At 36.0% G+C, this 16,577-nt stretch overlaps 2 protein-coding genes across 2 annotated transcripts; both read left to right on the forward strand.

Moving 5' to 3' along the window:
* The first annotated feature begins 286 nt into the window (after positions 1-286).
* On the forward strand, positions 287-6,583 carry LOC114761075 (vacuolar protein sorting-associated protein 2 homolog 2-like). Its single transcript, XM_028950386.1, has 11 exons — positions 287-476; positions 889-933; positions 1,432-1,466; positions 1,564-1,614; positions 4,004-4,108; positions 4,189-4,260; positions 4,825-4,896; positions 5,373-5,453; positions 5,545-5,580; positions 5,693-5,751; positions 6,166-6,583. The coding sequence occupies exons 1-11, from the start codon at positions 434-436 to the stop codon at positions 6,224-6,226; spliced, it is 660 nt and encodes a 219-aa protein (XP_028806219.1). The 5' UTR covers positions 287-433; the 3' UTR covers positions 6,227-6,583.
* Positions 6,584-8,361: 1,778 nt separating this feature from the next.
* LOC114761073 (uncharacterized) lies at positions 8,362-8,736 on the forward strand. The gene has a single exon (XM_028950384.1). The coding sequence runs from the start codon at positions 8,362-8,364 to the stop codon at positions 8,734-8,736; it is 375 nt and encodes a 124-aa protein (XP_028806217.1).
* The last annotated feature ends 7,841 nt before the right edge of the window (positions 8,737-16,577 follow it).

A 16,577-nucleotide genomic window follows, 5' to 3' on the forward strand; every position in this document is an offset into this window, starting at 1 on the left:
AAAAAAATCAAAAGCACACCTTTTGCCTTATTTTTTAATTTAATTTTATCAATAAAAATTTAAATTTAAAATCTAAATGGAAAAGAAATCAAAGTAATCATTTTTGTTTAAAAAAAAGAAGAGTCGCTGCTATGACTTGGGAGTTCATTTGAACGTTAGAAGAATAGAATAAAACTACTATTAATTGAAAAAAAAAAAATTAAAGAAAGTAGTAACGGCTACTTTGTTGGGCCACATGGAACAACTACTTGGACGATCATCACTGGCTCAGACGTGGAGACGCTGCACGCTCCTTGAGGCTTTGCTTCCAGTTGTGATTTTCTTTCTTTCTGAGAGAAAAGATCTCGGGAGGTTCGAGAACTAAAGAAGAAATCGCAAATACTCTCGCCTCAGCTGCTTCCATTGCGTCTAATCTTCTCTTGTAGATACAAACATGAACTTGAAGAACGTTTTCAAGAGGAAAACCTCTCCGAAAGGTGCATTCCGTTCCTTATCTTTGATTCTTCGTCCTAACCAGTTTCAATTAGGCCGATGCATTGCCCTAATTGTTTCTCCAACCTTGACACTAGGGTTTGCTTCTGGGAAATTTTCAGACTTTGGGTATTTTCCGGGGAAAATTGTGGGTAGCAGCGGCATCAGTGTTTTTTCCCGCTCCAGTCGAATCAAACCTTCTGTTTTTATTTTTTTTATTGACGCTAACCCGATCTGGTTTTTCTTTAGCGGAAAAAAAAAATCATTTTTTATGGTTCATAGGCAAAATTGGAGCTTTTGTGCTAGCTCGGTGTTTAGATATCAGTTATGGCTAATCTTTGTGAAAAATGAAATGAAATTTCTGGTATAGATTATCCGCTTATTTGAGGTACTCATTGACATCTGTTTGTTCAACAGAAGCTCTGCGAACAAGTAAGAGAGAAATGGCTGTTGCAACTAGAGGTATATACTTGGCTGCAAGATTCCTTCTTACTTTAATAGCAATTGAGAATTTTCGGGTCCGATTAGTAATTAAGAATTTTAAATTCATCATCTTTATTATTTGAGAGAATTTTAAATTGATCATCTAAGTCACAAATTTTGTACCTAAAATTATCCTTTTGATAGACAGACTAGAATTGCGAGCTTTCCAAATTCCCATCTGGATAGTTAAAGAGTAAGAGAGGTTACTGATTTAACGGTATTGCACTTGCATCCAGATTCAATTAGAAAGTTATTTTATCAATTTTATTTGGGTTGTTTAGATTTTTTCCTGGCAACGAAATAAAGCTTATAAGCAATTATGAATTGTTTATATTGATGGTTTTTTCTTATTTCTTTGTAAATTGATGAAAAATATATATTTTTATCCTCTCTGTGGCACTTTCCATTCTCTTTTGTTTTTATGTGCTGACATTATTCTAATTTATTTAATTCCATCTTGTTATATGTTCTGTGTAGGCATTGAACGAGAGATAGCATCTCTTCAAATGGAGGTATGTACTGTCAACAGATACATTTTCTCTTTACTAGAATCAAGATGGCCCTCTTCTTTACTACTTTCTCAAACCTTAACTGCATTGTTAATTACAGGAGAAGAAGTTGGTGGCAGAGATTAAAAAAGAAGCTAAAACGGGAAATGAGGCAAGTTTCTTTTCACTTAGATAGATGTGATTTATCAGTAAGTCGTGGAAGAATATGGCAAGTTAATTTAACGTGAAGATTATGCTAATCAGTAATAGTTTTGGTCTATGCGTAAGTGCTTTAAGTTCCTCTCGGAGCATTTCATTTCTGGTCCCTCTTTCTTATGAGAACAAAGAAGCCCACCTGGAGAATCCAGAAGCTGTCCTCCAAGAAGAATCGCAGTAGACGTATTCTCCGTACCAAATTTGGTCTATTGGGAACTTCAAAGTGGGAGAAAACTATCTTTAGTTCAAATAGTTTGTGTGATGCACTAGAGATAGAATATCTTTGCTTGTACTATGTTTGCAATTCTACACAATGATTAGCTTGTTATCAATGGAGGATGATTTGAACTTTGAAGTAAGTGAAAAGAAAGGACTTAGAGACATCATAACAAATGTGATTTATATTTGCATAAAAGAAAACATTGGGTCCTCTACTAGTTTTTGGCATATAGTTTTTTTGGCGCTCATGACAATGTGCTTGATGCGAATTTGACTTGTTAATACCAAATACCAAATAATTTTATAAAACAAAAGATGCTTGGTACAAAAAAGAGGAAACTATGAGGGTTGAGGTGTTGTCCTACTAGACAACTTATAATTCAACATATTCATAAAGTAGTACCTCAATTTATGATAGCAGGTTTATTTAAGGGCACAATAAAACTTGACTGAGAAAAACAAGATCTTCTATTAATCCTATTAAGAGTCTATTTTCAGCATGTCACCTTCAAATGACCTAGATCCTGATAATAAGACTTTTATGCCAACTTAGCAATTATCCTTTAAAGGCATGCATGCTCATGACGATGAATGGTTCAAAGGTACGCCTATGACTTCATTAGAAATCATGCTTAAGTGTGCCAATGTAAAAGTCATCTTGTATTAGTCGAGCATGTGTCCTGTTGTATTTCACCTCTCTTGCTTTTACAATAAGGGATTCCTTCTTTGTTTTACATCGATGCCAATAAAAGTGCGTGTGTTCTCCATAACTTCCTTCTAAAAGCCCTTCTTTCTCTATAATTCTACTTATGATGTTGCTAAACAGTACAAGTGCACTTTGCATCCTAAAGTATCGATATTATGATGCCCAGTGGTTGTAAGATTGGCACAATGGTAATCTATCATCGTGTCTTGTAACTATTATTTCCAAAAGGATGTGCTGAGAGTTAAAAAGTTCCTGAGCTCTAAGGAGCTTGCAGGTGAGAAATGCCTAAAGGAAAAACTTGTTATTGTCTCAGCTAATCTAGGCAGAGAACAACAGAAGTCCAACTGGCATAACACTGAGGAATTCTATGACTTGAGAAAACAGAGATCGTATTCCACATATGAGACCTGCAAATGGACTCATAAGAAACCTTCCTGATTATGCTTAGATAATTTACATCTCAAATTTCTGTATTAGTTTTACTATTTATTAATGGAAATATAATCCAGAGGAATTAAAAATTTTGAGAGGCCTCAACCTTCCTGATTATGCTTAGATAACTTACATCTCAAATTTCTGGATTAGTTTTACGATTTATTAATGGAAATATAATTCAGAGAAAGTGAAAATTTTGAAATTCAAATGTAATTTATTCCCTCTTCATGTAAAAAATTTTCTAATTTATGTTTTATACTTTACATCCTTACAACTGTTCACATAATTTTTGTTGCGGAGTCACTTACCAAAGAAAGACAAGGTTTAAAGTGGTAGCAATGGGGAAAAAATTAACCCATTCAACCCCTTTTGCTTTCATCCAGTAACTCATTTTTCCCTAAAATGTGATGTCAAGGTGTGTCTCAGACATCACCTTATTAAACAACACTTAATAGGTTTCCAAACACTTTTAAGATAACATGCGTGTGAGATAGAAGGTCAAGATCATAATAATGCAGAAGAAATTCTGAAGTGGCTTAAAGCAGTAGAAATCGGAGAAATCAAACCATCCAACCCTTTTTGCTTTAAGCTGATATCTCAGATGCCACCCACACATAACAGCTTTCCAAACACTGTCAAGATAACATGGATGTGAGAGACAAGGTCAGGATCATAATAATGTAGAAGAAATTCTTAAGCGTTTGGCAATGTAGAAGTAAAGATATTTGAAGAATGCTAACTGGTTTTTATTTTTTAGGGGCAGGGCAGTTCAATGCATGCCTAATGTAAAGATGCTTTACTATTTTAGGAGCTGCCCTACTTGAATCATTTGTGAATGTAACCTTGTTTTCTTCTTTCTTTGAAACTCTAATTATAGCTTTCCTCTTTTGTTTTCTTTCACTTGATATGAGGTCAATAGAGCATGCTTGATTGTGTACGATATTAACCATACGACAACCTTGATTGAACAAGTGTCTGCTTACAGGCAGCTACAAGGATCTTGGCTCGTCAGCTTGTTCGGTTACGCCAGCAGATAACTAATTTACAGGGAAGTCGTGCTCAGATCAGGGGTGTTGCAACTCATACTCAGGTTAGAACGGAGCCTTGTTCTTATGATGATAATAAACTGCTTCTTTTCTAATTTTTAGATTGACAATACGTCTTCTTCAGGCATTATATGCAAGCACGTCTATGTCTACTGGGATGAAAGGTGCATCTAAGGCAATGGCAGCAATGAACAAGGTATGTTTCATATCTGATTCGTCATTGGATTTATTAAAACTCTTGAAATATACACCTTCAGCCTCCCCTGCTTTTTTGACAATGTCATATGCAAGGCCTGCATGAAGAGAGTCAAACAAAATATGGATCTTATATGTAGTCGATAATTTCCATTACTTAGCTCATAGTTAGTGATTTTGAAGGAATACTGTAATGTTTCAGATACTCAACCTTTCTTTATACTTGCCGAGACACAACCTTCCTTATAGCATAATTATTGGTAGACGAAATCATTCTTTTTATTTTTATCTTCTATTCAGCCTCATGCTTTAAGCATGAAGAAAGTACGTGCCAACTAAACCTTAAAGTTTATTCTAATTATGAGAATGAGGGTAGGAAGGACTGAATTATTCATAAATCAATAGTATATTCACCTAATATGCAAAATGTTTGTGATTATCATATGCTGGTGATTCAACCCAAAGAGAAAATTTTCATGTTGCTAGTGGGTTACCGTCTGAGTGCTTTCCCAGACTTGCTAATACCTCAATTATTCAGTAATCATTATCCTACTTGTCTTTTCAGCAAATGGAACCTGCAAAACAGGCAAAGGTGATCAAAGAATTCCAAAAGCAGTCAGCACAAATGGACATGACGGTAATATTTTTTCTTTTTAGCATGTGTTCTTCTGATGTTGTCCCATGCAGTTATGCTGTTGTGTGAATGAAGGGTAAAATGGATGAAAGAAGGCTTGAACAAAGGGATGCACCAGAGAGTTATGGAGTGATGCAAGAGCTTGTGACTTGGGCAATCTTGCGTGTGTGTTCAGAAGAAAAAATACAAACATCTAATTAAAAAAGGAGGCAGAACAGGATTACTATGACTTTGTTGAGTGCAAAAGTTTGCTGATCAAGTTGTTCTTTGTCTTATTTGTTGATTGATTGTCTTATGGTTTTATTGACCCTCCTCCTTTCCCATCCGCAAAGTAAGAAGCATTTACAAGTAATGAACAAGCAGTTGCCTTCCTGCCTGATTAGAGCAATTTCTACGAATGTCCTTTTAATACTTTTTTTTTTTTTTTTGGGTTTGTGGTTCGACATTATGATATTCATATTATTTTATGTTTAATGCAGATTGAGATGATGTCAGAAGCTATTGATGAAACTTTAGACAAAGACGAAGCTGAGGAGGAAACAGAAGAGCTCACCAACCAGGTAAATATAACTCTGAATAGACGGTAGTTAGCTTTGATAGTCCAGGTCCTTGTTTGCTTCGCGATATTTACTTTTTATTCATCCCTGGCAGGTTCTTGATGAGATTGGAGTGGACATTGCATCACAGGTTGGTTTTTAAATTCATGAATAATTATAGTCTTCTGTTTTCTTTCATACTTTTTCCCGTCCTACGTATTTCTTAAACAGTTGGTATTGATTCTGACTTTTTCTGATGGCAGTTATCTTCTGCTCCAAAAGGTCATATTGCTTCAAGGAATGTTGAAAATGTTGCTACAGGGTAAATAATTTTAATATTCCTTTTTGAGAAGGCCTCTTAGTTGTCCCCACCAAAATTTTGTTGGGTGTTTTTGTTTGTTCATAAGTGCATTGTTACAAGTGTATGGATGCATTATCAACGTCAAAGTCATTTGATATAATTGAAATAATTAAACATTGGACAGCTGGTCTTGAAAGTGTTTAACAAAATACTCAAATCTTTTCTGAGTAGCTTTCCAAAATAATTGGAAATATGATTTTTTTTTTTTTTAATATTCTGATAATTTTTCGGCAAATGCCCTTATTTTTATACAAACTCCCTAAAATTTATAACAAGTACTTTTCAAAAAAAGAAGGTATATTTCATAAAATAAGCTGAAGAAATGGGGCCCTTTTTTGCTGCTGATTCCTGTGGCTTTTCTCTGAACGCATGCAGATCTGAAACCCAAGATGTGGAGGAACTTGAAAAGAGGCTTGCTTCGCTTCGTCGAATATGAGATAATCTTGAACTGCTAAGGAATGTATAAAATAGTGCTATACTAGTATCCTTGCAAAACGTCTATAAAATATTATGCGTGCTATGATGAAAATTGTCCCATTAAATGCTGATTTTACCTTCATAAAATGGTTATAAAGATATATCTCTCTAGATTGTTTATAGTGTTTGTGAGTGAAAGCAGGAGCTGAACTTTAGCATAGTAGTGGTCTGGTAGTTGTTTGTTCACCTACTAGAAATGTATGTTCCGTTGTATCTATGTTCAGTTAGGCTTTTTGTGGCTGTCGCATGAATTATTGAATTTGTCCTGCGTCATAATAATATTCATATAATAAAAAATTGCCCTCTTTATCTTTTATACTTGGCAAAAGGTACACCTTAATCCTCTGACTTCATAGAAACTTTTAGTTTGATCCCTTAAAATTTATAAATTATCTTTTCAGTTCTCTGAACATTGTTACTCAAATGATGATTTTTTTAACAATTATCATTATTTTAAAAATTAAACTTAATATATTACTTCCTCTGGTCTTATTTATAAGTTTCAATTTGGTTTGTCTTAACATTTAATATATTTTTTTCAATTTTACCTATAATTATTCATTCTCTGTTTTGTCATAATTTCTCTTATCACATTTTCCTACACATTTTTTCTTTTTTATTATTATAAGGGCATATTTGAAAACAAAAATATATTTCTAATATATTTATTGCTTTTAAGTAATTTTAACTAATTGTTTGTTAGTCATGAATTAGTTATTTGAAGATTATAATAAGAACTGAAAAGAGTAGTATTTAAAAATGTTTTGTTAACATTTAAATTTTTAATGTCTATATTTTTGTTAACGATGTTAAGATCAAAAGATTAGAAAAATTCTATATATACTAAAGAGATCAAAAGATTAGGAAAATATCTAGGAGTGCCGCTACACCATGATCGTGTCAAATCAGAGACTTACAACTTTGTCCTTGATAAGGTTCGAGCTAGATTGAGCAACTAGCATACTTTTAGAATTTCCTTTGCTGGCCGTGATACCCTTGTGAAATCGGTGATAGCAGCAATGCCGATCTATGCTGTGCAGACAGCTAATATCCCTGTCTCTATCTATAATAACATTGAAAAGAAAGCTCAGAACTTCCTATGGGGCTCCTCTGATGAGAGGAGGAAGATGCACCTTGTTTCTTGGGATAAAGTTTGTAGTGAGAAAAAGTTTGGTGGACTTGGCATGAGACATATCAAACAACAAAAGAAAGCTTTCATGATGAAACTTGGATGGGGGCTGGTAAATGATCGAAACTCTCTCTGGGTTATGGGGGTGAGAGCAAAATATGGGTGTGGAAACGATTTAATTCCAGCTATCAACCCAAATAAACCTGGGTCCAACATAGGGAATGGCATCAAACGGAATTGGGGAACGGTCTATGAAGGCATCCAACAAGTCCCGGATAGAAATGGCAACCTATGTAAAAGGTGGAAATGGGAAAAAAGTGGCAAGTTCACGATAAGGTCCGCTTATCACACTTTGAACACGACTCAGGAGACCCCCACGACTAGATGGAAGGAAATCTGGCGTCTCAAAGTCCCGCAACGTTGCAAAACCTTTGCCTGGCTTATGATATGCATGAACGGCTCACTACTAACGTGACAAAGCATAAACGAAACCTGCATGTTTCAGGAATTTGTGACAGATGCAAGGCAGAGTCAGAAGATGAAATGCATGCACTAAGAGACTGCGAAGATGTCAAGAAGAACTGGGAAAAGATCATCAAGCCCCATTATCATACTAGTTTCTTCTCCAGCTCCATGTCGGATTGGTTCAAACTCAATATGAGGAAGAAAGTGGGCCCTACCCACGACCACTGGAAGGATCTCTTTATCATACTTTGCTAGTTAATATGGAGAGATCGAAATGAGATTACCCATTCATACTCGGCCTCGAACCTGAATTCAACCTATGCGAGAGCTACGGCCATACTAAGAAGCATGAGAAGTGCACAAGACAAACTGAGGGGAACCAACCTTAGCAACAGCAATCAGACTAGTCTCATGTCTAACTCTAGGTCTACAGAATATGAGGCTTATGTGGTGTACTGTTAAACAAAGATGGAACAGTCACTGAAGGTTTCCAGTTCAACATGCCGACGGGGGATGCTCTTACGGCAGAGTTATGGGGCTGCCTCTTAGGCCTCAAAAGAGCATGGGAATGTGGTTTCCGAAGTATCGTGCTTAAAAGTGACTCTCAAGAAGCCCTTAGCTTGGTGCAGATGGAGAACACTGACTTGCATGAGGAATTCGCACTGATTTCTGAGATCAAGAACATGATGCAACAGAACTGGAAGGTAACGCTCCAGTACATCGAGAGAGATATGAATAGAAGAGCCGATCTACTAGCTAAACACGGCCTAGCCGCTGGCAAAGGCCTGCAGCTGTTTGGACCCGATGCCATGGATTCTCCTGCTGTTGGACACGGAGGATTAGTGTTTTACGCTGTGCTCTACTGTTTTGTTTAGATTTCCAGTGTATCCAAAAAAAAAAAAAGAGATGAACATGAAGCACTGTATCAAGTTAAAAGAATAAAAGTGCATTTTTGGCTTAATACTTTCTTGAAAAAAAGGTGTCTATTTGTTTGGACTAAGAAAACATGTGACTAAACTTGAAATACTCCTTGAGTAAAAAACTTGGGAGACATCCATACAGCTAAGTTTACAAATGGATGTAAATTAAAAATTACAGTCTCTTGCAATTTATTGTATTGATACTTCAAAAAGTAAACATTATTTGCATATCCATAAAGTTTTGCATTTATATTCAAATTTTAATAATAAAGTATGACCTTTCTTGAGCTTTTAATATAAAATAAAAAACATAATCTCATTGTTGTTCCGTTTGTTTGCAATAATATTTTTGCATTACTTTTTAATCTAAGCGTGATTTTTTATTTGTGAATATAAACATTGTATTCATGCATGTATTGTATAGCCGGTTCCAAGCCCGGATAAAGGAGGAGGGTTGTGTTAGGCCCTTGACAGCCAACGTAAAAACCCGTCGAATCTCATGAACATGGATCAACGAAGTAATTATGCTAATGCTAGGTCGTTGCCCAGAAGTGACGCGCTGTATGGCTCGAGTACAGTGAGAAATGAGCTAGAGCCGCTGCATCGTCGCCCGGATGTAGTGTTAAATGAGCAAGGGCTACCACACTCTCTTGGACGGAGGCGGCTAAAGAAGTTAGTTCATGAGACTGAGATTATATTTGGCACTTGGAATATTGGGACATTGAATGAGAAATCTATGGAAGTAGCAGGAGTTATGAGGGACAGAAGGATTAATATCTTATGCCTCCAAGAAACCAAATAGACTGGAGAAGCTGCCAAGGAACTTGGAGAGTATAAACTTTGGTACACAGGAAAGGTGAGCGCAAGGAATGGGGTTGGTATCATCGTTGATGGGACATGGAAAAAGAATGTGGTAGAGGTTAAAAGGTTTGAGGACAGAATAATATCGTTAAGAGTAATTGTTGGGAAGGATACTATCAATATCATTAGTGCCTATGCACCTCAGGTTGGAGCAGAGACACATCTTAAAGATAAGTTTTGGGAAGATATGGAGGGTTTGGTTCAAAGCATACCACTTGAAGAAAAAAATTTTATCGGTGGGGACCTTAATGGACATGTTGGTAAGGAAGTAGGACAATTCAGTGGGGCCCATGGTGGTTTTGGTTTTGGGGAGCTTAATAGTGGAGGACAATCTATTCTCGATTTTTCTCTTGCATACGATCTTAAGATTGTCAACACTTGTTTTAAGAAGCGAGAGGAGCATTTAATCACGTACAAAAGTGGTGTCTCGAAATCACAGATTGATTTCTTTTTGGTTAAGAATCTGGACAGAAGATTGTGTACTAATTGCAAAGTGATTCCAGGAGACGGGGTGACTGCCCAACATAGAGTACTTATCCTTGATGTGCGTTTTAAGAGTACCAAGGAAAAGTACCATCAAGTGGCAAAACCCAGGATTAAGTGGTGGCAGTTAAAAGGGGAAAAGCGGGAGTTATTCAAAAGGACTTTTTTGAAGGAAGGGATTTGGGAGTTGTAGGGAAACGCAAACATGATGTGGGAAGAGATAGCTACAAGGGTTCATTTGGTAGCTAAAGCAATTTTGGGAGAATCTAAAGGTCCTGGTCAAAGAGATAAGGAGACTTGGTGGTGGAATAAGAGTGTGCAGGAGAAAGTCAAACAGAAAAGAGATTGTTTTAAGGCCATACACTTGTGCAATAGTGTAGAGAACCGGGAAAAGTATCAGTTGGCTAAAAAAGAGACAAAGAGAGCAGTGAGCGAAGCACGTACTAAAGCTTATGAAGGGTTTTATCAGGAGTTAGGAACAAAGACGGGAGAAAGAAATATTTACAAGATCGCGAAGCAAAAGGAGAGGAAAAAGAGAGATCTGGACCAAGTAAAGTGTATAAAGGATGCAGATGGTAAAGTGTTGGTTACTGATGGTGATATTAAGGACAGATGGGAAGCTTACTTTTACAAGTTGTTTAATAAGGGAAGCAATTATGCGACTCAGGACTTGCAGGACTTGTTAATTAACGAAGATGATCGGAATTTGGCTTTCTACCGCAGGATACGTATCGGAGAGGTTAAGGCGGCTCTCAAGAAAATGGACAATGGAAAAGCCGTTGAGCCTGATGGTATCCCTATTGAAGTCTGGAAGTGTTTGGGCGATGAGGGGGAGGTGTGGCTAACCAAGCTTTTTAATAAAATTCTACGCTCTAAAAATATGCCGGATGATTGGAGGAGAAGCATTTTAGTTCCTATTTACAAGAATAAAGGAGACATTCAAAACTGTGCAAGCTACAGAGGGATAAAACTTATGAGTCATACAATGAAGTTATGGGAAAAAGTAATGGAATATAGGTTGAGGTTGGAGACTTCTATTTCAGAAAACAAATTTGGTTTTATGCCAGGGAGATCCACATCGGAAGCAATCTATTTACTAAGGGGGTTAATGGAGAGATATAGAAGTAAAAGAAGAGATTTACATATGGTTTTTATTGACTTGGAAAAGGCTTATGATCGTGTGCCAAGAGAAGTTTTGTGGAAGGCTTTGGAAAAGAAAGGTGTACGGGTTGCTTATATCAAAGCCATACAAGATATGTATGAGGCGGTAACTACCAGTGTAAGGACGCCTGGGGGGGAGACAAAGGACTTCCCTATTAAGATTGGCCTACATCAGGGATCCTCTCTGAGTCCGTACTTGTTCAATATTATTCTGGATGTTCTAACTGAACCTATTCAAGAAAGAATCCCCAAGTCCATGCTCTTCGCGGATGATATAGTCCTTATGGCGGAATCAAAAGAAGAGATTAACACTAGTTTGGAGTTATGGAGAAGGACTTTGGAGTCAAAAGGTTTCCGTTTGAGCAGGAACAAAACAGAATATATGCATTGTGATTTTGGAGGGAGGCAAGGTAATGGGGATTTGGAGGTGAGGATGGGAGAGCAAATTATACCTCAAGTATCAAAGTTTAAATACCTAGGATCCATTATACAGGAGAATGGGGAAATTGATTGAGACATTTCTCATAGAATACAAGCTGGCTGGTTAAAGTGGAGGAAAGCTACCGGAGTTATTTGCGATAAGAAGGTACCTGAGAAACTTAAAGGAAAATTTTATCGAACTGCTATAAGACCAGCTATGATGTATGGTAGTGAATGTTGGGCAATAAAGGGAAAACAAGAGCATAAAGTCGGAGTAACAAAAATGAGGATGTTGAGATGGATGTGTGGTCATACAAGAAAAGATAGGATTCGAAATGAAAAAATCAGGACAAGAGTCGGTGTGGCACCTATCCAAGAGAAAATGGTTGAAAATTGCTTAAGATGGTTTGGACATGTGCAGAGAAGGCCTTTGGAGGCCCCGGTGAGGAGGGTGGATCAAACGAGATGGAGTCCCATAAAAAGAGGCAGGGGAAGACCGAGAAGAACGTTGAATGAGGTCATTGAACGAGACCTCCTAGTCAACAACATATCTAAGGATTGGGTTGTTGACAGAGCACGATGGCATCGTGTGATTCATGTAGCCGACCCCACCTAGTGGGATAAGGCTTGTTGTTATTGTTGTTGTTGTATTATATTCATGCATGTGATTTGCTTTAACATGGATCCTGTAATTTTCTGGCATATCTAACATTTTTTTATTTTATAGCCATATATATTTATACACATGCCAATATCATATCCCAAAATTTTAAAAATTCAGATTTTATGTATCTCTTCTTGTCCTTAATATAAGAGCTAGTTAGGATTACATTTAGTCATAGATATAAAACATCAATTCATTTTGTCTCTCATCCTTTCCCGAAATATCCCTATTAATTATAAGTTGATACGAAGGGATAATTCTAATTATTCAAAGCATATAATTAAAAAGAATATAATTTAGAGAAATCAACACACATTTATGACAAATAACCAATTTAACTAAGTTTTTTAATATTCCTAAATTAGTTACCTAACTCCATATTAAGAACCGTACTCTATCAAATCAACATATATTCACCCTTGCTTCAGTTTGGGAAAACAAATCTCAAGCAACTCACATCAATTTTGAATTAGACTCTTATAGTCTATTTTGTGAGAGTAGTCCCTAAACCTTGTGAAACGTCCTGCCTTTAACCCCTCAGAGTACGTATTCATAAGCGTTATAGTTGAAGCAGATCACAATACAAGCCCGTGGATTTAAAGATTCCAACATAACTGCTCGGGTTACTATTCACTGTTTAATTTCCAGACTACAGGTCCAACTTCAAAAATTCATAACTAAATCCATAAAAATCGTATTGAGGTGTTCTAAAATTCTCCAAAAAGCTATTTTGATTCTCTTGGAGAGAAAAATATCCAATTAGACTTATCCTTGCCCAATTCGTACAGTTTAATTAATAAATGTTACTGTTTATTTCGTAAAATCTAGAACTTCCAGATTCTATGCTTCAACTTTGGAAATTCATATCTCTTTGTGTACACATCCAATTGAGATGATCTATCTCTCATTTTAAAGCTTGGGATGTGTACTATGAGTCTGCCAAATCTCATCACCTAACTCATTCGTTTGATAGGTCAAACTGGAGCTACAATCTCACTGCTCTAAGCCCTACGTTTTATCCCTTAACATCTCTTTACTTTAATTCTTTTTATTTCTTTGGCATACATGACATGGGCTTACTCTTTCCCATTCATGCTCATACATTTCTATACATGCCGTAAGCTTTGTAATTAATTACATGGCATCATAGGCATCCATAACATAAATTACATAATAGGAGAATTACACATTGAATGATAATATCATTCATTAACATGAACAATTCTCTACTTTCTTCTCCTTGCTTCTCATGCCATTATTGCCCATTGATGATTGACCTAAATGGTTGGTTAGGGAGGGGTGAGATTCGGAGAAATCTCAGTAGCAAACAATACCATATTAATTATGCTAGATGGATGTTAATGCACTACACGCAACTTGTTTATTTTCTTGTTAATTAGTGACATATTAGCATGCTCAAAGCTAACTTCTTGATGCATGGCCATAGAGATATAATCTACTCATCATGAATAGCAATTACAGAAGCTAAAACATGTCACAATAATATTCAATAACATGTACACGGCAACACACAAGCATACAACATCAAGCAATGACAATAGATAAGTTCACTACCTTGCACATCAAGCTTTCCTCTTACTTTTCCTATGACTCCCTTGACTTTCCAACCATGTGGGCATTCGGATGAACATCACCAAACATCCTCTTGGATGTTCCAAAGGTCCTAAACATAGTCACATTGATCATACAATCCATTAGGACCACTAGATTATATAAAGTTCAAGACTAGCTCTCTTGAACCTCAACCCCTTCTCTTGCTTTTAGGGTTTTCTTTCTAGCCTTTCTAACATAAATCTCATCATTTCCCATCCTTAAGATCCATTTCTTGTCAATTAGGACCACTTTAGATGGCCTTAGATTCAAGAAGATCAAATCTGGAAAATTTGCCTCGTGGGTACTGTTCACGCAGGAATTTCAGAATTTTTGCTCAACTTTGAAAATTCATAATTAATTCTAGAAAAATCAAAATTGAGTGGTTCCAAGTCTCACTGAAATATCCTTACATTAAATTTACACGAAAAATAGTTTCAGGAACCAATTCTATGATGAACAATACCGGAATTGTACGGAACTCGACACTCTTCCAAAAGTTCAATACTATTTCCAGATTTCAAACCCTAAATTTGAAAAATCACCATAAATTGTACACATATCCAAATGAAGTGTTCTACCCACGGATTTAAAGGTCACAGAGTGTACTTTAATCATGCAAAATTTCAGAATCAGATTCAAAGAGAAACTAATTCGAAACAGGCATCAAATCAGATGCTATAACCACCACATACCTTGATCTTGAAGCTTGAACTTAGATGGACTTTCTCTCACTAGAAATAGCTCTTTCTCTCTCTAAATGCAAGAGCGGAAAAGTTTCCCCTATGGTTCCTTGCTTGGCCGAAAATGTGAGGGGAGGAGTGCCTATTTATAGCCAAAATTTTGGCTTGAAATGACCAAAATGCCCTTTGGTGGCTAATAGAAAGGGTAAGGGCAATCTTGGAACTTCAAGTTGACTTTTGCATCATCATTGCATCATCTTCTTACATCATGCTTACCTCAACCTTCTAGAAGATGCCAAGTGTCACAAATGTGGTGGAGGAGAAGGGAGATTATATCCTAACCATTGGATCAAACTTGTTTCCTAAATTTCCTCCGAATTTACTTGGCCCACATTTCTCCAGCTTTCTTTATGGCCTTCCGAAGCTCAAAAAATTCTTCTGTGTACTTCATAAATTCCTTTTAATTCTAGAGAATATCTATGAATTTTCTTAGGCCATAACACTTCCTTTAAGCCTTACATAAAAATTTATTTACTAAAATACCCTTTTATCGGCATAAACGACTTTTAATTTATTAAAGCCATTCTGCTGGCCTTTTGGTTGCGGGACTAATTTTATAAATTAGTACAATCTTTTAACCATTTAATCTCATTTTTGTATACATTTTTGAGGTCTCTTGCTATCTCAAATAATTACCTCAAACGGTATACTTTTTACCGGTCATAACCTGAAAAATTCCATTTAAGCTGTCTTAGGGGTATTTTCGTCTTTTTCTTTACAGAAGAGCCTTAGAATATTATTTCCCATTTTTTTGGATTTTCTTGAATTCTCTGTATACTCTTCCATTTTTACCCCTATTAATCATAACTTTCTAAATTTATGGTTTAGTCCCTGCTTGGACTTAACTTCATATAATCCTCTCTTCTAGGTTTCTAACTTAACCCTTGGCCTGTATCTAGCCTCTTTTCTCTCTCTGGACCTTTGAGACTTTACTGGAACCTCTAACTTTAATTACACTTTAGCCCCTTAAAACTTTCACTTTGCAGTTTAGTCCCTAAAACTGCTTTGACTTTCTTTCTTATCTTTGGGACTTCTGCTCAAAAGGAGTTTGGTAGCCTATCCAATTCAGGCTATTTCTGGTACTTCTAGGCCTAAAAGTTTGGATGTTACACCTTGCATTTCAACTTATTAAACATCTAACATCATTAATGTTAATCGACCTATATTGATGAGTTGGTAGCTCTACCAAGGTTGTGATTTGTCTCCCTATTTGGCAGAATGAAAAATGGGCTAAGATCTAACTCAAAATTGATGTAAAATATAAGGACTTGAAAGTTAATTTTTCATTTCATTTTTAATAATAATATTTGAAATAGTAAAGAAAATCGTACTCAAATTCAAATGCTTTTTAAAAGGATACTAGAGGTGAAAATAGGCCAGGAGGCCTGTCAGGGGCCTGTGGCCTGGCCTATTTAAATATCAGAACAGGCTCAGGCCTGTAAAAGGCCTGTTTACTTTATTAGGTCAGGTTCAGGCCTGATAATAAACCTGTTAGGCCTATCAGGCGACCTGGGCCTGTTATCTTTTTTTTTTTTTGAGGTTAAAATTGTAAATGGACAGGAGGGAATATGTTATTTTGATTGGTTAATTAAGAAAATTCCACCCACATAAACATGTTATCCAGAGCTTATTGTATGCTTCATTTCATTTCCATTCTCTATACTAAAAATAATTGATGGATGTATAATAACACATATTTGAACAAAAAAAGAAAACATAAGTGTATTAAAAAAAATAAAAGCATCATTCATTTATTTGATCCATGCTTTTCATAGAGAATATATATATTTTAAACCGTATATATTTGTGCTTAATCCAATTCTTATTATAATAGTTACTTAATTAATTTAAAT

Source organism: Neltuma alba, unplaced genomic scaffold (assembly GCF_004799145.2).
Source record: "Neltuma alba isolate B1F8T4 unplaced genomic scaffold, ASM479914v2 tig00011073_pilon, whole genome shotgun sequence".
NCBI lineage: Eukaryota > Viridiplantae > Streptophyta > Magnoliopsida > Fabales > Fabaceae > Neltuma > Neltuma alba.